Here is a 24203-nt window from a genome sequence, read left to right as displayed (position 1 = left end):
CCTACGGAGGTTTCTAAACTTCTTAAAGAGGTGCTACAGATGGATAAAGAGGTGCGGGTGGAGCGCGCACATCGCGGGCTAACACAGAGGAGACCGGGAGACAAGCCACGCGCCATCATCGCAAAACTACAGAACGAGGGAGATGCCGAAAATATCCTGAGGAGGGCCCGGGACCGCGGTGGTCAGCTCCGCTACAACGGCAGCCCGATCGCCATATTCCCCCCGACTACGTGGCCAAAGCCAGGTCCGCGTTCACGGACGTCAGGAAGATGCTCCGCGGGAGATCAGGAGTTCGTTATGGAATACTCTTCCCGGCCAGATTCCGCATTTCCCACAACAATGAAGAGAAGGAGTTTCTGGATGCTGCCAAAGCCATGGACTATGTAAAGAAAAAAGTCATCCCCAGATCTGAGATGGAAGACTAACTGAAGGTATCTTTATTTCACATGGGAAGTGACATATAAACAATTCTAACTGTCGCCAGGGACAACTTCCTAAATGTTTATCCAGAAGGACTATTTGAGTGTTGTTGTTTTTTGTTTTGTTTTGTTTTTTTGTTATTATTTACTTAATTGCTTACTACCTGAGAGGCTGTCTATCATTAGGATATTAGCATAGGTCAAACAAAACATAAATATCCCCTGAGATTGCCTGTGTATGTGTGTAGATGTGTGCATGTGGATGTGTGGGTGTGTGGATGTGAGGGTGGGTGTGGATGTTGGTAGGGGTGTGTTTGGGTGTGAGGGTGTGTGCTTGTGTATGGATGTGTATAGTAGAAGGATATGTGATCTAAATACCTGTGTGCATACAGGCTGTAATGAATGAGCATTAGCTCTCAGGAAACTTTCACTCATTTTATCTAATTTCCTTTGGTTTTGATAATTCCTAAGTTTCACAATAAGTTTTATATATAGAATTACTTTAAAAAATTGTGACACTCACATTGAAATGTCGTTATCTTTTCCAATTTTATCTCGGGGTTCTGCAGGAGCCTGAACCGAGAATAATAGCTTTAGTTCTTTAGTTCTGTTTGGTTTTTCACCCAAGCAAAGGCGAGCACTCTCTAGGATTGTTCGCATAGCTGCCGTCCTGACCTGCAGCCTGGGACCTTGTCCCAAAAGTGTGTTGGACATTGTGTTGACTGAGTTTACGGTTTATCTAACTTTATGTTCAGTTCAGTTTGAGTTGATCCCAATGTTCCCCAGGGATCTCACTGTGAGATTTAAAGCAACAAGGAAAGTGTTTTTTTCCTCTATTCCAATACAAATGTCTCATGTTAATGTTTCAACCCTGTCTACACTTCTATTTACTTATGTATTTTACTTTTGTATATTCTGTTATTTTTTTGGTTTAAATACCCCCCTTAACCCATCCTCTCCACCCCTACCTGTTACAAATACGTATCTTCTTATACCCACTCACCCACATTCACACAATCATACACATAGATACTTTATACTACGTGCCACTTATAGCCTTCTGTGCTGTACCAGCCTTCTCGATCCATCACTTTATGCCATTGCAAAATTTGTTTCCTACCTAATTCTCCTAACCCCAAGTCATGGGATCACTTAAGGTCATAAGCTATAACGTCAGAGGTCTCCATAGTCCCATAAAGAGGAAGAAAATCCTTAATCAGCTGAGGAGAGCCAATTGCCAGATAGCGTTTTTGCAGGAGACCCATCTATCAGACTCGGAGCATGAAAAGCTAAAAAAATCCTGGGCAGACAAGGTGTTTTACTCATCACACCACTCAGGCAGAAGAAGAGGAGTCTGTATTCTGATACATAGACAGATTAATTTCACAACAACTAAAATTCACAAAGACTCTGAGGGTAGATTTATTCTGATAAATGGCTGTATTGATGGAATACAAGTCTCTCTCATGAACATATATGCCCCAAATGAAGATGAGCCAGGCTTCATTAATACAACCTTTAACACTATACTGCAGCACAGCTCTGGGATTCTGCTGTTGGGTGGGGATTTCAACTGTATTGTATCTCAACTTATGGATAGACAACCTCCTTAAAAATCCCCCACTTCTCAAATGAGTAAAAGGCTTAAACATTTATCAACAGAGTCAGGTCTAGCAGATGTTTGGAGAAGCAAATTTCCTAAGGGGAGGAATTTTACCTTCTTTTCACATAGACATTCATCCTATTCCAGAATCGATTATTTTTTTACCCCCACGGTAGAGTTACACAGGATAGAAGACATAAAGATCTTACCGATTACAATATCTGATCACTCTCCTCTTGTGGTGTCCTGGGACATAGGTCACACACCATCAGCCAAACAATGGAGATTAAATGCATCACTCCTAAACGACAAGGAATTCATTCCATTTGTCAAAATTGAATTGAGTACTTATCTAGATACAAATGCTTCACCTGAAATATCACCTCTCATTTTATGGGACTGTGCCAAAGCATATATTAGAGGTCGTATTATTTCGTTTGCAAGTGCTAAAAAAAAGAGAAGGGAAGCAACACAACGCGAATTAGAAGACAAAATAAAGCAGCTTGAACAACAGCATAAAGGATCGTCATCCCCCAGCATACTTAATACTCTTAAACAAGCACGTAGAGATCTAAACACCCTAATTACAGAAAAGATCGAGGGCAATTTAAGGTTTACAAATCAAAAATATTACGAAAACGGCAACAGAGCAAGTAGATTATTGGCATTAAGACTAAAAAAACAGCAATCATCCAATATAGTACAGAAGTTAGTGTCTAATAATACAACACTCACGAAACCGGATGAAATTTCACAGTCCTTTGCTGAATTTTATAAATCCCTATACAAAAACACGGACACCTGCACAGACGACAAAGAATTGGCGCAATTTTTAAGGGACATTAAATTAAGAGAGTTATCTGAGCCTATGGCAAAAGAGTTAGATGAACCAATCAATGAATGGGAAATACAGCAGGTAATCTCTACATTGAAAAACAATAAAAGCCCTGGGCCAGATGGGTACATAAATGAATTTTATAAAATGTTTAAAGAGGAAGTGTCACCTTTACTGTTAAAAGCTTATCACCATGCGTTACAATCTGGTACTATGGCCCCCTCTTGGAGGGACGCAACAATAGTAGTTATACATAAAGAGGGCAAAGACTCGACCAAATGCCAATCATATAGGCCCATATCGCTACTCAACACAGACCTGCGGATATTAACTGCTATTCTTTCAAAACGTGTCAATAAAATTATCACGAAAATTATTCATCCGGATCAAACCGGGTTCATTACCGGAAGATATTATGGAGACAATATTAGAAGGTTACTAAATCTAATGACACATCCAAAAGTAAAAGAAGACGAAGCAATGATATTATCCCTCGACGCCCAGAAGGCATTCGATCGAGTGTCCTGGCAATACTTATTCCAAACATTGAGACGATTCCAATTTGGCCCCAATTTCATTAAGTGGATACAAACAATATATTCCAATCCGCAGGCTACTGTTAAAGTGAATGGGTTTTTATCAGACCGATTTGTCCTAGAGCGCGGCTGCAGACAGGGTTGCCCTCTTTCGCCCCTTCTGTTTGATATTAGTATTGAACCTTTGGCACAGCTTATCAGGGATAACGATAACATAAAAGGACTGACAATAAATGGAGAACAGCATAAATTATCACTGTACGCAGATGATGTGCTTTTATATTTAGCGGAACCTGCAACAACAATCCCACACTTAAAGGATCTCATCTCCGTATATGGGTACTTTTCGGGTTATAAAGTTAATGTGGATAAAACAATGGCTATGGATATAAGTGGTGGAATTTCACAATCTGTGAAACTCCAGAGTGGTTTCAGATGGCCTAAAGATGGCATCAAATACCTCGGCATCCAAATACCCCCATCATTAAGAAATTTATTCGATGCAAATTACAAAAGTTTGATTGATAATGTTGGTAAGGATTTGGACCGATGGGCAACGCTCCCCCTATCTTTTTTAGGCCGAATTGAGAGTGTACGAATGAATGTGCTGCCTAAGCTTCTCTATCCATTTCAGATGTTGCCTATTGATATTCCTAAACCCACATTTGATAAATTGGACAGGTTAATTTCAAAATTCATATGGCAAGGAAAGCGGCCAAGAATCAGACTAAAAACATTGCAGCTATCTAAACCAAAGGGAGGGCTCAAACTTCCAAACCTAAGATATTACTTCTGGGCTGCACAGTTAAAACCTTTGACAATATGGACCCAGGATTGTACACATACACGTTGGCTTAACATAGAAAAAAGCCTTTGTGCGCGACCCCTACAGATCTTGCCTTTCTTAGATGTCCCCTTACGAGAAACTCAAATGGGCGAATGGACTAAAGTCACACTAACAATCTGGAGAAAAATCAAACTAGCATTTGGATTGCCCAAAGCAATTTCAGCATTAACCAATATTGGATTCATAAAAGATTTTGTTCCCTCCAGTTTAGATACAGGATTTAGAAAATGGTCAGAACAGGGACTCGTTAACCTACACCAACTCCTGAAGGATGGCAGACTTAAGTCATTCCAGCAGTTGAGAGAGGAATTTAAACTTCCCAATACCGATTTTTTCCGATATCTACAATTAAGGGACTTCCTAACGAAACACAAGGAATGGGATAAATTTCTGGTGCCCACTCCAATTGAAGAGTTCCTGATGAAATTACAAACAGGAAATGAGGATAAGAAAATTATAGGCCATTTTTACCAAATATTTTTAGGCATGAATTTGAACAATACGCTTCAAATAAAAGGTAGATGGGAAATTGAAATGAATACAGACATACCACAGGACATATGGGAAGAAATATGCACCGAAGCACATCTAGTGACCAACTCTAATAGCTGGAGGGAATTCAAATGGAAAGTAATTTCAAGATTCTTTCGTACACCAGAAATAGTGGCTAAAATGGGCCCTAAACACTCGAATAAATGTTGGAGAAATTGAGGTACACATATTGGCAACCATAATCACATATTTTGGACATGCCCCAAATTAAAAACATTTTGGGAAGAGGTATTTCGGGCACTCGAAGATGTATTCGACCAAAATTTCACCAAAGATCCAAAAATGGCACTGCTGGGAGCAATACCAGAAGGCATTGATGGAAGAGCCAAAAAATATCTCTTACAAATATTGCTTACAGCAGCAATTAAATGTATCACAATTATGTGGTTAAAACCTGAGCCCCCAACATACAATTTATGGATCGAGAAGGTATGGGAAATCTACCACATGGAACAAATAACCTATTCCCTAAGACTCCAAAAAGACACATTTGTTAAAAGGTGGAGCCCTGCCATGATTGTACTAGTGCGGTGATCTGAGTGTTCTTGTATATCCTGGATCATGCTTGTGTCTTTGTCTTCCTGACCCAGGTCACCTCTCTGGGCACGTGCACGCATTTATACAGCACACACCCATACAACACACTCCCCCTCCCTTACCTCCGACCCCTTACCACAGTTATCATTATTTAAATTTATTTATTTATTTATTTGACTTTACTCTATTTTTATTATTTGGATTGTCTTTTTTGTGTTCTCTCTCTCCCCCTTGTTTTAAGCTGTAAGATTTTGTGTTAAAACTATGAGACAGCTATCAAATTGAAAATACAGTGGTATAGAATGTTATTATGATTGTGTAAGTTGCTGTAACTGCAATAAAAATTAAGTTAAAAAAAAAAAACTGAGCCGCTAAAACCGAAAAATCACAAGTTGCGTTAATGCGTTAAAGAAATTAGTGATGTTAAAACTAATTTGCGTTAACGCATTATTATCACGTTAACTTTGACGGCCCTAATAAATAATAATTATTCATATATATAATTCTTCTTCATTTATCTTCTTGTCTTTTCCACAAAATGTAATCAGTCATGTAAATATTGTATTTAGTTGCCGTACACATATTAGGCACATGTACAGTGTCTTTTTTAGAATACCAGTGTGTACACAGTGAAACTATATGCATCGGTTGCATAAGTGTTCAAAATCCATGTTGACCAGAAAGTGTAAAGGGGGGGGAGTGTGCCCTGTCCTTACTGTCCACCTAATACACACACACAGGCATATTCATTGCTGCTGCAATTCTAAGAAACTAAAAAAACAGGCCGCCATTGTTTGCTTGGAGCTCAACCCACGGGTCAAAAGCTCATCCACAGGAGATCGATATACTTTCAACACCACCGCCACCACGCACTAAGCCATGAGAACAACACTTCCCCATAGCTGGAGTTTGGCCGGTCTTATGAAAGATCAACCTGCAGCGTCTCTGAATCAGGCCGAGCCAGGATGGCGAGGGAAGAAGCGGTGATGTCTGTTATCTATACTTTTACATGTTCTAACAGTGCTGGCATTGCTAACAAGTCTGGCAGCAGATGGGTCGGTTCTACCAAAGCCTGAGAAACTCTTCAGCAGGCGTCTGCGAAGGGAACAAGAGGTCAATCAGCAGCTCAACACATCAGCCCTAAACACGGCCTTGGCCTTTGAACTGTACCGTGACCTGGCAACTAGGACCACTGCTGAGCCCGGAGTCCAGCAACAGAACAACATCTTGTTCTCGCCCCTAACACTGGCCCTGCGGTCCTCAGTGACAGGGTCCGAGAGTCGGAGCCAGGCCTCGGAGGCCCTGGGGCTGGCAGCCAACTCTACAGAGCAGAGCGTGGAGGCAACCATATATGCTCTTACAGATTTGCAACACACTCTACAGGAGAGAGGGGGTGGAGGTGGGGTTCAAAGGGCACAGTCTGGACCCAGGACAGAAGCTGAGAATGGGGCCACACCAGGGGTGGAAATTGGAGGGGCGGATGCTGTCTTCGGCTGCCGGCTGCGGTCGGGAGGCGATAATGTAACTCGTTGAGGAGCCCCCAGCTGAAGCCTGCGCTGAGCAGGAAAAGCCAACACTAGGATCAGCATTGATTCATGGAGAGACCTTCGTCTGGTCAGCTAACATTACTGCCAAGCAGCTGAAATATAGAGTGATATTGTGGTTTTAGCTGACGTGTGTCGCCTCACTGTTTTGAGCGATGCTCCTTCATGTCTATGTAGAGCGAGCAAGTGCGAGCTCGACGCTGACTTTCGTTGATTTCAAGGCCACAGGTGTCGCTGTTAAGCAGCATTTCTGAATCTTACAAATAGTCCCTTTAAGAAAAGTAAATAACTAGAAAAATATAGTTAAATAATAAGAGAGAAAAAAAAGTCCATCCATCTTCAACATCTTATCCGGGGTCGGGTTGCGGGGGCAACAGCTCCAGCAGGGGACCCCAAACTTCCCTTTCCCGGGCCACATTAACCAGCTCTGACTGGGGGATCCCGAGGCGTTCCCAGGCCAGTGTGGAGATATAATCTCTCCATTTAGTCCTGTGTCTTCCCCGTGGCCTCCTCCCAGCTGTGCCAGGAACAGTTCCAAGGGGACTTACTAGATGCCCGAACCAACTCAGCTGGCTCCTTTCAACGCAAAGGAGCAGCGGCTCTACTCCGAGTCCCTCACGGATGACTGAGCTTCTCTTTTCTTGAGAAAAAAGTACATGAAATCAGATAATGGACTTAGATAAAAAAATAAATAAAATAAATGTCCTTTACTGGTCTATATCAATGACCTCACTATTACTCCTGACACTGACTGTGGGAGGGAGAGAGAGGAGAGAGGGACCTTCACTACACCTTTCCTACAACCCTCTTTATTTCTCTATTTTCTATTTATTTATTTTTTCTGTATTTATTTTATTTGCATTATTATTATTATTATTATTATTATTATTATGATGACGTTATTTTTATACACGGTGAACATCATAAACAGATCTCCATTTACCACAATTGTATTGTGTGAAGGCAACTAAAGCATGGCTAGACACTGCAAGGGCAAAGGTAAGTGAGAAATGATGTTTATGTTTTTCTGTTAGTAATTTGGGTGAACTGATCCTTTAACAATGCAAAGTTAGTATTTGTTGCAGGGCTGTTTTAGGTTGTGTTTTGTGCATGCTAAGGGTTCAATTGTGAAGCATGGTGGTATATATGGGTATGAGTGTGTCCATGTATAGTATATGCCCTCTATAAAGGGTGTTTGCTTGTCCTTGAGTGTACAGTATATTGATCCATGTCATGGCACTGATCCCACTGCAGTCACTTGCTTTCTGCTGCTGGGTAGCATGATGAATGATGCTGAGTAGATTCTAATTACTGCTCTCCACACATCAGTGAGCTGAGGCCTTGGAGTACGGGTCCCACAAGTTGTAACAAGACAACTTAGAGCAAATCCATTAAAACATTGATTGTTGTTCTCACAAGCGGGCAGAAATCCGTTTCCCGAAGTTCGAACTAAGAAAGTCCTACGGTTTGGAAAGCCTCCTGAGGAGATCTGGAGTATCATCACTTTTCTCAGACTCAGCAGACTTCTCAGGGATATCGCAGAAGACGCTGAAACTTGTCAAGGTTAAAGCTGAAGTAGGTGGGATTTGAGCAAATATGATTGAAAAAAAGTTTTTTTTATAAAACTGTCTCTATATCCTGACAGTAGTACATGAGACAGGTAACCTGAAAAAATAACATGTGCCTCTGTGTCCTCCCATGCTCCTAACGGCATCTGCAAGATTTCACAGACCGGAGGAAAACAAGCAGTAAGAGCTGATCTGAGGTCTGCTGTCCAGCTGCTGTCTATGAGAGCCGGCTGTCAATCACTCGCAAACTCTGACCAAACGGTCAAACTAGGCAGCGCTGATCAAATATGAATCAATATTCTGTTACGTTAATGTCTATTTCTCTCCTCACATGTTCACAGAATCATCTTGTAGTGCATGGTTTAGCTGTAAATGAGAAAGTTTGTGACCCGGCAGCCATGTTGAGATCAGGTTGAGAGAATACCAAGCATCGCTCAAATGACTGGAGCACAGCCAATAGGAACGCCCTCTCTCTGAAATTACCTGTGATTGGTGAAAGTCTCCCGTCACGGGCTAGATGTTCTAAAGCCTGAAAACAGAGCCATGAGGAGGAGCAGAAGTCTAGTTTTCTTTCAGAACACTTTAATTACAATATGCTGAAAGGTTATTATGGGATTTTTGCCCATTGATGCCAAAAAATTGTTTCATACTGAAGTTTTAAAGACAACCAAAATATGCTATTTTTCTTTGTCAGGCATCTCTGTTCTCTCACTACCCCTGTTTCTGTGCCATTACTCAGGCCTCTCATGAGGTTATGCTGGAGGTGGAAGAGACCAAGTCAGAAGATCATTATGGGATCCGTCATTGAAAGGTATGATTTATAACTGACCTATTAATCCATCAGTCTGATACAATTCAGTTTGACTCCGTTAAGTCTGGCCTAACAGTAATAAACAGTGTTTATTGTTTGACCAGAGCAGTTTGTCATTGAAGGGATACCACTTGAGCTCATTTTTTCTTGTGTTTTTAAAGAATTCCGTCATACAGTTGGTGTATGTTTCTTCTCTGACCCGTTGTTTTACATTTATTTGAACTGTCGATAGGTTTGTTTTGTGTTATGATCCATCTGGAATCATTTTTTGGATGTCGAACTGAATGGTTTCATCAATATTTTTTTGAATTTGAATGGTATTGACTGTAATCCATATGGGTTTTAGTCTAATGCTTAATCCCCAAAAAGTGTGCACTTAATGTAAATCTGTCCCTCTGTGTGAGTTTGTGTGCATGCATGCACAGAACTGTGTATATATGGGGGTGTGAGTGTGTGTTTCTTTGCTTTAACGTGTGCTGTTTTTACTGTTTTGTTGCAAACCATGATGTGACTGCAGCGTGCATGTTTGTTCCTGTGTGGGGACGTCATACCAACACCATGAATGTAGATATTGTTAATCTATGACGGTCTCACGGGCCTCGTCCTGCTCATGGGGAGAATTATTGATCCTGCAGATGTCTAGACTAGAGTGCTTTTTTCATTTGCTATTGATATAATATTCACTTACATTACAGAATTTGGATTTTTTTCCCCAATATATTGGCATATTATTCTGGGGAGAGAGATGCATTTCACTGATGTTGCAGAATGTTCGTTTTACCTCCAATTTCCCCCCAAGCATTACAGGATGATTTACAGTGTATTATCATCATTGTCATTTATCCCTGTGACTGATTCTCTGCTATTCTTGCAAAAATATAAAACATTTTTTCTTGTAAGCCGTTTTCTCAACGTAAAGTAAAAATAAATGTGTTCTGAGCTTGTCACACCACAGAAAAATGTGTTATTGACCACCCAGACAAATTTGAAGGATTAAAGGTGCTAAATACAGGATTGGGAGCGTTTCTATTGTCTCTCAACGGCTCTCAACATGGCTTGCAGCTAACAGTGCTAACAGTGCTAACGGTGCAAATAATGACGAAATTGCTGACAGAGCTAACGATGTGTAGTGAACCTGAGGGTGGGCACTACACTTCTTCGACGACACCGTCGGTGGGGACACATTTGTAACCGCTGTATGAGAGCTGTGCAGAGCGGTTAGCTGCTAGTTAGCTAGCTAGCTAGCTAGTGGGGCATGCTTCATTCTCTGCTCAGGTAGACATTACTTCTCTATATCTTTACATAGCTAATAGTTGCTATATTAATGCTCTGGATATTGAATTTAGCACCTTTTTAGTAAAAGTATAATAAATTAGATTTTCAAAGTTTTGAAAAAATAAGCAGTATAGAGGAACAGGAATGAGTCCTAAAACCCAGAAATGAGTTAGCATTTTAGCACCTCCGGTTCCCTCGTCTGGAGGTCAATGGGTTAGTCAGATGCCTGAAATAAGGTCTGTGGTTAACACAAGCTGAAGCCATTTAAACGTTTTATTCTAGAATATAAAATATGTCAATAAATACCCCACTCATACATTTTGAAGCTTTTATGTGTTTTAAAAAAGGCGGTTGCTAACAAGTGGCTAAATGAGACTACTAAACATCATCACACCGACTCGTCCTCCTTCACAGCCTCGTTGTGTTTAGTCATGTTCATGCCAACGTGGTGTAGTTTGTTTATAGTCTAACGTTAGCTTTTTACTTCTGGCGATTACATTTACACTTCAAAAATCATAAAAGTGGTGTTCATTTGTGGAGATTATTTTACGGAACAAAACGTGTAAATATCATAAAAGTTTGTTTGCCACAGAGTTTATTTTCTGCAATAATCCAAAACCCAATGGAAACATCCCATTGGCTTTTTGTCGAGGGAACCAGGGCGATGCTAACTTCCTGGTTGGCCTACAAAAATACGTCATTCCTGCAGCACTCTATATACTGCATGTCTGGACTGTGACCTACACAGGCACAGGGAGAACATGCATCTCCACACAGAAGGGCCTCAGCCAGCTGACCCATTATTATTGATGAATTGCTATGTTTCAGAATACCAGTTCATGCTATTTTATGACAAATAAACATATTTAATTTCAAAACGGATTTTAAGTGAAAACTACAATGACATTGCAGTCTGAAAGTATTTGTTTTGTTTCCCTGCATACCGAAAGCAGACCAGTGATTTAATTTTAACACACATTTTTAGAACGGCCGTTATCTCACCAGTGGTTCATTGAGTGAGTTGTGTTGCATCAGTGAAGATAGTTCAGTCAGATATCTCTCAGCACAGGACAGAGAATATGGGCTGGTCTTGGTTAATTTTTGACCGAACTGTCAGCTGACTCTTGGCGCTCCTGTATATATAATGGAGAAGTTTCTGGCAAACTGTCTGCAGCAAAGAGGACAGTAAAGGTAAGCATGGCACTTTATCAAAATATGCGAAAACATTTTATACTACTTGAAACTTTAGATGTATTAGACATACATTGATGTGTAAAAATTATGTGAAACTTTTAAGACGTGGCATAATATGTAATAAATGGGAAGTGTACAGCTGTTTAGAGGCTAAATCATTGGCTACTGTCCACGTGTCATTCCATTAAAAAAACTCCTTTCAAAAAGGGCCCAACTAACCCTCTGATTTCCCTGGACAGGCTGTAGAGATGCGTGGGATCTTTGCTAGTTGTGCACTCGCAGCGCTGCTGTTGGCTGCAGCCTGGGCAGACCACCACCACCACCACCACCACGATGGTGCTGATCACAGCCACGAGGGAGAACTGAGCTGCCACAAGCTTTCCCCTCCCAACGCTGACTTCGCCTTTGCCCTCTACAAAAACCTGAACGCCAAGGCTGCTGCAGGGCAGAACATCTTCTACTCGCCGCTGGGCATCTCCGCCGGCCTGTCCGTGCTGTCCTCCGGGGCCGGTGGTGAAACCCACCGCCAGCTGTTCTCCACCCTGGGCTACGGCGCTAACACCCAGGCACAGATTAACGAAGCGTGGGAGCATCTTTTCCACATGATGGGACACAGCAAGGATACTCAGCAGCTGGAAGTGGGTAACACCGTGGCCGTGCGCGCTGGCTTCTTTCCTCTGGAGAAGTTCACGAACGATGCCAAGCACCACTACTCTAGTGATATCCTCAACGCCGACTTTACTGATCCTGCCGGGGCTGCAGCTGAACTCAACAGATTCATTGCCGTTAAAACCCACGACAAGATCAAAGATATGGTGAAGGACCTGGACCCTGATACGGCCATGGTGCTGATCAACTATGTCTACTTCAGAGGTAGGACACATGCGCATACAGAAACATTCTGAAAGGGAGCAGACCAACGACAAGTTCAGGCGCACATCTCCTTGTGTAGTTTAAAGAGCTTGAGGACAGAGCATGCCATGAATACGTAAAACAAACCAGTCTGAATGATATTGAAAGAATGCGAGACAATTCATATTACAACATTATGCAAACCACAGTGATTTGAGTTGACATGCAGTAACTACATTACTCCCTCCACCCCTTTCACGGTCTCATACAGGAGAGTGGGAGAAACCCTTCGATGGTAACCAGACACAAAAGGCAGACTTCAATGTGGACGAAACCACCAAGGTTCAGGTTGACATGATGAAGAGGACGGGCCGCTACGACCTCTATCACGACCATGATAACCACACCACCGTCATCATGCTGCCCTACAAGGGCAACACCTCCATGATGATCGTGCTGCCCGACGAAGGCAAGATGTCAGAGGTGGAGGGCTACATCAACAAGGACTACATCAGGCGCTGGCATGACTCACTCTACAGGAGGTAATTTGATTTTCTTTTAAATCCTCTTCTTGATGGTTGTAAAGTGTGTCGTGGATACAGTGTCGGTCATTTGTAGGATTATAAGAATGTCTTAAGATGTAAGTCAACTGTATATTCCAGTGATTGTGACACTGGTGCTGTTGTGGGTTTCTCAGCTCTGTGGATCTGTCCCTGCCAAAGTTCTCCATCTCTGCTGACGCCTCCCTGGGCAGCACACTGAAAGAAATGGGCATGACCGACGCTTTTGCGGACAACGCTGATTTCTCTGGCATGTCCACCGAGGTCAAGCTCAAAGTCTCAAAGGTAGGATCGGCAAACATGCCTTCATATGTTTGTTACAGGAAATGACAATTACTAGGTGCTGCGAAGACCCTTTGCTCGCTACAGTTTTCCAAAACCTATTCAAACTAGACACTGACCGCCTCCTCCTGGTACCTCCACAGGTGTCCCACAAGGCCGTGCTGAGTGTGGACGAAAGAGGAACAGAGGCGGCAGCCGTCACCACCATCGAGGTCATGCCCATGAGCATGCCCGAAACCATGAAACTTGACAGACCCTTCTTGGTCTTCATCCTGGAGGACTCGACCAGGAGCATCCTCTTCATGGGCAAGATCAGCAACCCCACAGCTGTGTAAAGGTGCTAAGGAAATGAGTGTTGCATGTGTTACATTTTGTAGTAGGTTTTTAGTAGCTACAGGAAATTAGCTCATTTTTACCCGAGCGTCTAAAAGCCCTGAGCTGGCACAGAGCACTGGGGAATGACAAACGGAGGATAGTTTGATGAATAAGACGACAGATCTATCATCAAGTAACAGAAATGTCAGCCTATTAATCTGCTTGCAGTCTGTCAGCATGACACATTTATTACCATCTGTCATCCGAACCTGGCTAGGTGTATAAATATCTAAATATATCATTATATATTGTATCCAGCTGACTATATGATACAGATAATAAACATTAGTGGATATATCGCTTGAAGCATCTGCTTACACACTGAGCCAACTTGTTATTGTGCTATCGCTGTTTTAACATGTTGAAGTGAATAAAGACTTGAAAAACTGGCATTTTGTTATTTTAATCTTGAATTCATGGATCCCCAACAAATATTTACAATACCAATTCATGCTGAATTATTTAGAGAAGGAACCAATTGTTTTTTTTAAAGCGGAAATTTGTCTCTTTATATTTCTGGTGTATCGTGATGATTATTTTAAGCTCCCACAAATATAATGCAACTGTAACACACATGTCTAGACCCCTACTGCACCAGCAGTTCTTTACCCATGATGTGTGCACTGCATTGTGTTGCATCAGTAAAGATAGCCTTGCCAGAAATCTTTGGTCACAGGACAGAAGAAGAGGATGGTCCTTGTTAATGTCTAACAGAGCTTAACTCTTGATTGACTCACTGATATATCTACATTTATTTCATCTGACCCCCTACCTCCCTTTCCAGACACACAAAGTAGACACAGCCACAGTTCAGGTGGATATGATGACAAACTGTCATGCTGAATCACTACAGCTTCTAGAAGTGACATGTTAATTACAGCGTTGACAGTATATTAATTACAAAATTTACAGTAGATTATGAAAAAACATTTTTGAGCCATAGTTTTCCGAGACACTGACTGCCTCCTCCTGGCTCCTCCACAAGTGTCCCGATAGGCTCTACTGAGAGTTGATGAGGTTGGAACAGAATAAACACAAGTATTAGTCTGTTAATATGTTCAGTCTTTCAGGATGACATATTTATTACCACCAGTCATCTGAACCTGGCTAGGTGTCTAAAGTTCCAAATATATATTGCATATCCAGCTGAAAGTTGTATAATAGTGGTGCATGTATTGCATTTAACAGGTTTAGCCAACTTGGGTGGTGTCGTGCTAAATGGTTCAATATGAAGCGAAATAAAATGTCATGAAATACTGGAATTCAATTTATTTTAATCTGTCAACTTTCTATATTGCTATTAATATACTCAATAGCATAGCACAGGTAGTACTGGAGAGAGGATTTGCTGTCACATTGAGGGGAATTAATTAACACTACTGCATATGCCTGTTACTAACACGTTACTAACATGTTGGCAGTAATGTGCCTATGAGTTTAGGACCAACTAATCAACAGACAAATTTGAGTGCTGAGTAGTAGTAGCTTGCTGCCATAATGGAACGTCTTATCAATTTGGTTTCTCTACACCCGACATTGTGCAGCAAACACCACAGGCTGTTCTCATACACTGTTCATAGCTATACCTACAAAAGGTAATGTAGTGTAATGTATATGCCACAAAATCAATTCGTATGTAACCCATGAAAATGTGAACCAGAAAATATAAAGAGCGACAGACGCTAGGGAGGAGGTGAAGGTGGATCAAAAAATACCAGACTTACGCCCAGGAGACTGGTGTTCGTGTAAATAAATGTTGATTTATTTGTCACATAACTTACTTACTTAAGTAACGCCACTTCTAAAGTTATTTTAATCTGAATCACAATCTTTTTTTCTAAACCTAACTTATTCGTTTTATTGCTTAAACCTAACCAAGATCTTTCCTGGGAAGACAGAAGTTTTTTTGAAAAGATTGTATGCATGTAACTAGCGGTATCAAGATATCGTACGAACCATTGTATGAGAACATTGTGATGACTACCTCAACAACCAAATGAAGGACAACATAGGGCTTGAGATCTCCCATAAGTTATATGATGGTCACGAAACGGGGCTAGCCAAAATAGCTAACGCTAGCATCAAATTTGGGGTCCGATTAGTTAATGTAGTGTAGTTAACGTTAGCCCCTTAGACATTCTCTGTCTGGAGGTTTTTGTTGTGTTGAGTGGAAACTCATTGGGCCTCATTCACAAAAAGTGCATAAACAGCTGGTTAGTTAGCTTAGCACAAAGACCGGAAACAAGGGGAAGCGCCTACGGTTCTGTAGGCTATTTAGTATATTTCACTGCACCCAGTTTGCAGTTATAATGCGAAAAATTTGCATGTGGATTTTCCATATTCCCGCACCATATTTCCGCATCACACCGATGAGAAATGGCTTTTATCGAGAAAATAATTGTCAGATTAATCCATTATAAAAATGATTGTTAGTTGCAGCCCTAATAAGAAGATGTTGGTGTGATTCTGCATGTGAGCATGTACACATTTGTCTTTTGCTTTAAAAAGATAAAAAAGGAATGCCTTGAAAATAGGAAAAAGGTAATCCCATTTTTTCTCTTCATTGTGCAACATGATATCAAATACACAATAAATTGATAAATATGTTTATCAAATAATGTCATCTTTCCCTATCGATATTACCTGACTGATGCCGTGCTTGTATTTGGTCATAAATTACAAATTAATTGTGGCCTGTTTTGAGACAAAATTGTCTATTTCGATTGGGAAATTTGGAAATATTTATACTTGCCTGCTTTCACTATAATGTTCTCCTACTTTATATCTACAGTATATTAACTTTTTACGTATTATGACTCATTATAAATGTAACATATACTTATTATTTCTTACTGAACATTTTTAACTTGCTCTTTTTCAACTACTTCATTTTTACACAATCTACTGGAGACGGTAAGGAAGCATTTCATTGCACATTTTACTTGTATGATTGAGTATGAGACAAATAACATTTGAATTTGAAATTCAGGATATTCTCTCCACTCAGAGAACCATGGTCACTTATGTAACCATAAGTTACATTTGTTACATTGCAACTTGTGTGCTATTGAGCAATTGTTTCAAAATGTTTCAACATGAGGCAAAAAAATAAGTTACCCTTTCTTTTTCTAGAAGGGATTCAAAGTGGAAATGACTGTTTGGAATGAGTTGTTTCATACGTTCATGAAAAGCTCCTGATTTCTGTCGTATAATTTTTTCATGTAATTATGTGATTAATACTGTGGGCTTGTGTGTATGTAACCTTTATAGCAAGTGAAGTGAAGATAGCTTGGCCGGTAATCTCTTAGCAAAGGACAGAACAGGCTGAACCTTGTTAATGTTTAATAGATGTGTCAGCTGACTCTCTTCGATCTACTGAATATAATGATGAACTTTCTGCCCAACTGCACCAGAGGATATTAATGGTAAGCATGGACCCCCATTGAAATAAGCTGAATGTTTTGTATACATTATGAGGACTTGGACTTAAATTAAAGTGACATTTGGAATAAGTGAATTTTAGAAATTAACTTTTTAAAATGTGGAGACAAATATTATTATGTCAGATATGTTAAGCTGTTAAGATTAGATTAGAGTCTCCTGTTTAAAATATATTGAACCTTTAACTACTGTCGACTTTATCCTTTTCATTCATTACGTTATATACAATGTTGTAAAATTGTTCTTGCCATTTAACTTTGATTTTGTTTGCTTGGTTTTATGTTTGTTATCAAATACTATTGTGACCTAATGTTTCCTTTTATATGGACAGGCTGTAGAGATGCGTGGGATCTTTGCTAGTTGTGCACTTACAGCACTGCTGCTGGCTGCAGCCTCTGCAGACCACCACCACCACCACCATGATGGCTCTGATCACAGCCATGAGGGAGAAATGATTTGCCACAAGCTTTCGTCTCCCAATGCTGACTTTGCCTTTGCCCTCTACAAAAACCTGAACGCTAAGGCTGCTGCTGGAAAGAACATCTTCTACTCGCCGCTGGGCATCTCCACTGCCCTGTCCGTGCTGTCTACAGGGGCTCATGGTGAAACCCACAGCCAGCTGTTCTCCAGCTTGGAATACAGCACCTTAAACCAGACTCAGGTCAACGAAGCGTACGAGCATCTTTTCGACATGCATGGACACAGCCATGAGAATCAGCAGCTGGATGTTGGTAACACTGTGGCCCTACGCTCTGGTTTCAATCCTCTGGAGAAGTTCCTGAAGGATGTCAAGCACCACTACTCTGGTGAGGTCCTCAACGTCAGCTTTACAAATCCCGCTGAGGCTGCAGCTGAGATCAACAGATTCATTGCTAATAAAACCCACGACAAGATCAAAGATATAGTGAAGGACCTGGACCCTGATATGGCCATGATGCTGATCAACTATGTATACTTTAAAGGTAAGAAGTGAGTTCAAGTCTATGTCCCATTGTGTAGTTTATGGACAGGCAAAGACAAGAACTCACCATATGGCCGGCTTAAAGCATTGGCCATATAGGTGGTCATCAAGGGCGCCACCTTCTGGGGGGGCTGCTGGTTGCCCTCTAAAAAAACAAAAACAAAATTACAGTTCGCGGGTTCAAGCCTTTTTTTCGCACAAGGTACTCTTGTGGACAAATCTTGCAAGTTTCGTTATGATGGGCCAAATGGTTGTTGACTTAAGTCTGTTTATGTGTCGAGCCACGTCCTTTTGAAATTCATTGGTCAATATCTTGAAAATACAATCATATATCAACAAGCTTTATGCAAATTTTGAAAAGCTTGGTCCAATAATCATGCACAGAAAATTTGGTAAAAATCGGATTTGTGGTTTAGGAGGAGATATCAAAAATGTGTTTTACAAACAATTAAAAATGGCGGAAAATGTAGTTGGCGGTCTTTAGCGGTCCAAGAGGCTTTTTTGTAGAGCACATTCAGTTGGACATGTGTGTCATATTTCAAGTCAATTGAACTTTAAGTGTGAGGGGGGCCTGCCTTTAAAATTTTCACTTTTTTGGCTATCAGTGATAGCGCCACCATGTGGCCAATTGAGATCATAATTTATGTGAAGCATTAGGACATCATGGCCAGTTATGGTACCAAGTTTCATGTCTCTAACTTGTTACAGCTCACAGCATATCGAGCAAAGGCACAATATAGCATAAAATGCTAAATAGGTCACGCCCATATGCACCAATCAATATGACACTTCAGATCTTGATTAATACTTTTCCCCAGACCATGGGGACCAAGTTTGATGAAATTCTGTCTACCAGGTTTTGAGGTACAATTATTTGGTATTTGTGGCGCCCCCTATGGGTTGAGCTAAAACAGCTTTGGTACACCTATTCTCACACACGTAGTGAAGATATTTACCAAGATTTATGATGATTGGACTAATGGTCAATGAATTACGGCGATTTCCTGCTAAGCTCCGCCCTCTTAAAGTTCATTGGTGAATTTCTGGAAAAGGAAATGATATATCAACAAGCTTTATTCAACTTTTGATGAACCTAGTCCAATAATGAACCACAGAAAATTTGCCAGCATTCGTACCTACGGTTTAGGAGGAGATGTCAAAAATGTGTTTCTCAAAAAAGTCAAAATGGCGGAAAATCTTGAAAGTGGACTTTAGTGGTCCAAGAGGCTTTTTTGTTGAATATGGCCAATTGAGTTCATATTTTACTTGACGCGTTAAGACATCAGGTACAGTTATGGTACCAAGTTTCATGTCTCTAGCTCATTCCAGCTCACAGCAAATTGAGCAATGGCATAATATAGCATATAATCCAAAATATGCCACGCCCACATGCACCGATCAATATGACACTTCAGATCTTGGTTAATACTTGCCCCCAGAGCATGGGCACCAAATTTGATGAAACCATGTTTTGAGATACAAGTTTTTTTACATTTGGGTTGATCTCAAAATGCTTTGGTATGCTTATTCCCAAACACGTACTAAAGATATCTACCAAGATTTATGATGATTGGTCAATGAATTATGAACAATTTCTTGCTAAGCTCCGCCATTTTAAATTCATTGATCAATGAGATATAAACAAGCCTTTTGCAACTTTTGATGAGCTTGGTCCAATAATGATCTACAGGAAATTTGGTAGCAATCACACCTACGATTTAGAGACAAAAATGTCAAATGTCAAAAAAGTGTTTTTCAAAAAATTCAAAATGGCGGAAAATCTAGTTAGGCGGACTTTAGTGGTCCGAGAGACTTTTGCGTAGAACACATGGAACTGGATATGTGTGTCAAATTTCAACCCTAATTTGATCCCTAATAATAATAAATTGACACAAACTCAAAAGGGTTGTGCCCCTTCGGGGCTTGAATCCTAAAAATGCTTGTGGGCGCCCTCTCTCATTTACTGCATTGAGGTAACACATGAACAGATAAATAAATAAATAGATTAGGAAATACACTCCTCACACCTGTAACTCTTGTTTTAGTGATACTGACTAAACACCTTTAAGCCAACAATATCAGGGACTATGTGTTTTTTTAAATATTACAATAAATACATTTATTTATGAAAATAAAAATCAGAATTTTTGTCTTAAGACAATTGTGATGTCTGATGTGTGTTGTGGTTTACGGGGCTAGGGTTATTATGGTAAGTTGTTGTGTCTTTCTAGCCAAACAGCTACCATGGTGCTAACGTAGCAGCTAGGTGGCTCATGCTAGCAAGCTGCGACTGGGCTCAGCTCGTGATTGGCTCGGGCGGGTGTGTGGGTGGGACTTCGATACTGTGACTCCAGCCCCCATGATCACACCTGCGCAGATTCTGGTTCCAAATGACATCAACATCTCAAGATGGCAGCCCCCGTATGTGGCACATTTGGCTTTACTTCTGTGCAGTGGGGGGAAGTGGAGACACGTCGTCCATCTACATACAGTCTATGGTTTAATGATGTGACCACGAAGTATGATGATTGTAGACTGTAGAGCATACTTTTAAAAACAACTGACAATACTAATTTGGACTGACATATCTACTGTTATCTCCCCCCCCCCCCCACTGCCTCATACAGGAGAGTGGAAAAATCCCTTCAATGGTCGCATGACCCGCATGATGGACTTCTATGTGGACAAGACCACCACAGTTCAGGTGGACATGATGTTGAGGACAGCTTTCTATGACACCTACTGGGATGTTGACAACCACACCATCGCCGTCATGGTGCCCTACAAGGGCAACATCTCCATGATGATCGTCCTGCCTGATGAAGGCAAGATGGCGGAGGTGGAGCGCATCATGAACAAGGACTACATCAAGCACTGTCGAAACTCAGTCTCTATGGAGTAAGATGAATCTTTATTTTTGAATCCTCATCCTCTAGAGATTGAGTAAATATTGACTGGATTAGATGCATTTTATTTACTATAGAAACAACAAGTAAGGTGTTCATTATTAGCACAGTGTAACTTCATTATACAAGCTGTACTTTAACTGTATATTACAGTGTTTGTGACACTGGTGCTGTTCTGTTTCTTAGATATGTGGATCTGTTCCTACCAATGTTTTCCATCTCTGCTGATAATCCTCTGGAAAACACACTGAAAGAAATGGGCATAACCGACGCTTTTGAGGACAAGGCTGATTTCTCTGGCATTTCTGATGAGGTCATGCTCAAAGTCTCAAAGGTAGGAGAAGCAAACATTTCTTCTTAGGCTCATTATTAATTTAAGTTCTTATGAACAACATGGGAATATGCACTCCATACATCAGACCGGCAATGCGTCATCCAGAGTAGGCTCCTATGATCACGCCTTCTGGGGGAAAACAATCCAACGTCCTTCATAGACGGTAACAGAGTAAACAGTTGAAACATGTCTCCAAACTTCTACTTTAAACAAGCCGATAATAGTAATAACGCTATGCTGAAGAGTTGCTGTGTATTTGGTTGCACCAACAATAAATCCCCAAACACTGATCTCCGATTTGGTCTCCTGCCGTGTCCTAAGTTCTTATGAACAACATGGGAATATGCCTATCCCACAGCAACAGCTGCAGAACAGAGACATATACTATACCTCCAGAGAATGCTGAAAAAGACACCTAAGCTTCTACATTTTTTTATAGACCTGCACTGTGTTTCACTTTGACTACCTCTTTTTTCCTCCGCAGGTGTCCCACAAGGCCATGCTGAGTGTCACTGAAATGGGAACAGAGGCAGCAGCCAACACCATTAATGAGCCAGTATTCATCGGTTTTGCGAGAACAGTAAGAATGGACAGACCCTTCTGGGTCTTCATCCTGGAGAATTCCACTGAGAGCATCCTCTTCATGGGCAAGATCAGCAACCCCACAGCCATGTAGAGGCACAAGCTAGAAAAATGATAAATCACGGTCACAGGTCTCAGAAGGGAATTGTTGACGTAAATGAGAAGTACAGAGCTGCAACAGTCAGTCTATTCATCGATCAGATGATCGACAGATAATCAATTGGCAACTATTTTGATAATTGATGAATCTTTTCAGTCATCTTTCAAGCAAAAACTCTAAACATTTGATGGTTTCGGGTTCTCAAATGGGAGAATTTGGACTTGGTAAATGGACTTGCATTTATATAGCGCTTTTCTAGTCTTCCGACCACTCAAAGCTCTTTACACTACATGTCAGCATTCACCCATTCACACACTGGTGGCAGAGGCTGCTAAGGTGCCAACTTTGCCCATAGGGGATCTAATCTAAATACTCATTCAGACACCGATGGCTATGCCTTCTGGAATTTGGGGTTAAGTGTCTTGCTCAAGGACACATCGAGGGATCGAACCACCGACCTTCCGATTGGTGGACTACCTGCTCTATCCTCTGAGCCACAGTCGCCCTGTTCGCTGCTTTCATTTGTCTTACATTAGTAAAAGTAAACTGAATATCTTTAAGTTTGGATTAGTTGGTCGCACAAGACATTTGATAAAATTTTCAGCTCTAGAAAATTGTGATGAACATTTTCCACTGTCTTCTGATATTTTATAGACCAAATGATTAATCGATAATAGAAATAATTGTGAGTTGCAGCCCTAATTAGCAGCTGTTGGAGTGATTCTGCATTTGAGCATGTACACGCTTTTACTTTGAAAAGATAATAAAGGAGTGACCTGAAAATAGAAAAAAGTGATTAAATGTTTCTCTTCATTGTGTAACATGACATCAAATACACAATAAATAAATACAATATATATATATTTAAATATGATTAAATAATCTCAACTTTCCCTATCAGTGTTACCTGACTGATGCCATGCCTATATTTGGTCATAAATGATGAATTAGTTGGGTCTATTTCAATTGGGAATTTTTTTTATATTTATACTTGCTTTCCCTATAATGTTCCCCTACTTTATATCTACAGTATATTGACCTTTTTCTTATGGTATACTCATTGTAAATGTTACCATTACACTTATTGTTACTTATTGTACATTTTATACTTGCTCTCTTTTAAAGGGACTGTTTGTAAGAATCAGAAATGTCTTGTTAACAGCTTCACCTGTGGCCGTTAAGTCAACTAAAGTCAGTGTCCTGTTGCTCGTGCTTGTGCTCGCTCTACATAGACATGAACGAGCATCGCTCAAAACAGTGAGGAGACACACGTCAGCTAAAAGCACAATGTTATACATAAAATAATATGTATGAACATTCTAAATGACAGAAGGACAACTACATTAAAAACTGTTTTTTTCAAAATTCTTCATCCATTAGTATAGATTTTTCTCATAGTTGGAAATCTGGAACTCAGTCCAGTTTCATTCAAATTTTATAAAAGTAAAACAACTTTTTTTCAAGTTAAAAATATATACAGATTAATACCAACCATATTCTTAAAATGAAGCACTGTTTTAAAGAGTAAGTATGTTGCAAATATACAACTGAGTAGAGATTGTCAACTGTGAGTGTATTGTAGCAGCACGCTTCAGGTGTCTACCTAAACTAGCCTAATGTTCCAGAATATGACATCATTGAAGGATGATGACATCACTGTTGAATATCAAGGAATATGTATGAACATTCTAAATGACATATAGACATCTACATTTAAAATTGTTTTTAAAATTGTTCATCCATTAGTAAAGATTTTTTATCATAGTTAGAAATCTGGAACTCAGTCCAGTTTCATCAAAAGCTTGTGAGAGAATTTTCTTTTTTTTTAAGTTAAAAAAATACTCTATACAGATTATTACCAACCATATTCTTTAAATGAAGCTTTATTTTGAAGAAAAAAAAAGAAGTATGTTGCAAATATCCAACTGAGTAGAGATTGTCAACTGTGAGTGTATTGGAGCAGCACGCTTCAGGTGTCTACCTAAACTAGCCTAATGTTCCAGAATATGACATCATTAAAGGATGATGACATCACTGTTATATATCAAAGAATATGTTTGAACATTCTAAATGACATAGAGACAAGTAC

The 24203-nt window shown here is 40.3% G+C and overlaps 2 protein-coding genes across 2 annotated transcripts; both read left to right on the top strand.

Moving 5' to 3' along the window:
- The first annotated feature begins 11559 nt into the window (after positions 1–11559).
- LOC141756034 (alpha-1-antitrypsin homolog) lies at positions 11560–14180 on the top strand. The gene is made up of 5 exons (XM_074615466.1): positions 11560–11718; positions 11961–12594; positions 12845–13115; positions 13271–13418; positions 13559–14180. The coding sequence occupies exons 2-5, from the start codon at positions 11970–11972 to the stop codon at positions 13748–13750; spliced, it is 1236 nt and encodes a 411-aa protein (XP_074471567.1). The 5' UTR covers positions 11560–11718; positions 11961–11969; the 3' UTR covers positions 13751–14180.
- A 2891-nt stretch (positions 14181–17071) lies between these two features.
- Positions 17072–22906, top strand: LOC141756033 (alpha-1-antitrypsin homolog). Its single transcript, XM_074615465.1, has 5 exons — positions 17072–17215; positions 17563–18193; positions 20820–21090; positions 21285–21432; positions 21917–22906. Exons 1-5 carry the CDS (start codon positions 17213–17215, stop codon positions 22106–22108), a joined length of 1245 nt encoding a protein of 414 aa, XP_074471566.1. The 5' UTR covers positions 17072–17212; the 3' UTR covers positions 22109–22906.
- The last annotated feature ends 1297 nt before the right edge of the window (positions 22907–24203 follow it).

Source organism: Sebastes fasciatus, chromosome 18 (genome assembly GCF_043250625.1).
Source record: "Sebastes fasciatus isolate fSebFas1 chromosome 18, fSebFas1.pri, whole genome shotgun sequence".
Lineage (NCBI taxonomy): Eukaryota > Metazoa > Chordata > Actinopteri > Perciformes > Sebastidae > Sebastes > Sebastes fasciatus.
This window is presented reverse-complemented; position numbering and strand designations above follow the sequence as displayed.

What these genes read in the sequence shown, in the direction of transcription:
- LOC141756034 (XM_074615466.1), top strand. Translation starts at nt 11,970, where the DNA reads ATGCGTGGGATCTTTGCTAGTTGTGCACTCGCAGCGCTGCTGTTGGCT. An exon ending in CAACTATGTCTACTTCAGAG is followed by an intron (nt 12,595 to 12,844) that starts GTAGGACACATG and finishes GGTCTCATACAG; the next exon opens with GAGAGTGGGAGAAACCCTTC. An exon ending in CATGACTCACTCTACAGGAG is followed by an intron (nt 13,116 to 13,270) that starts GTAATTTGATTT and finishes TGGGTTTCTCAG; the next exon opens with CTCTGTGGATCTGTCCCTGC.
- LOC141756033 (XM_074615465.1), top strand. An exon ending in CGAAACTCAGTCTCTATGGA is followed by an intron (nt 21,091 to 21,284) that starts GTAAGATGAATC and finishes TCTGTTTCTTAG; the next exon opens with ATATGTGGATCTGTTCCTAC. An exon ending in TCATGCTCAAAGTCTCAAAG is followed by an intron (nt 21,433 to 21,916) that starts GTAGGAGAAGCA and finishes TTTCCTCCGCAG; the next exon opens with GTGTCCCACAAGGCCATGCT.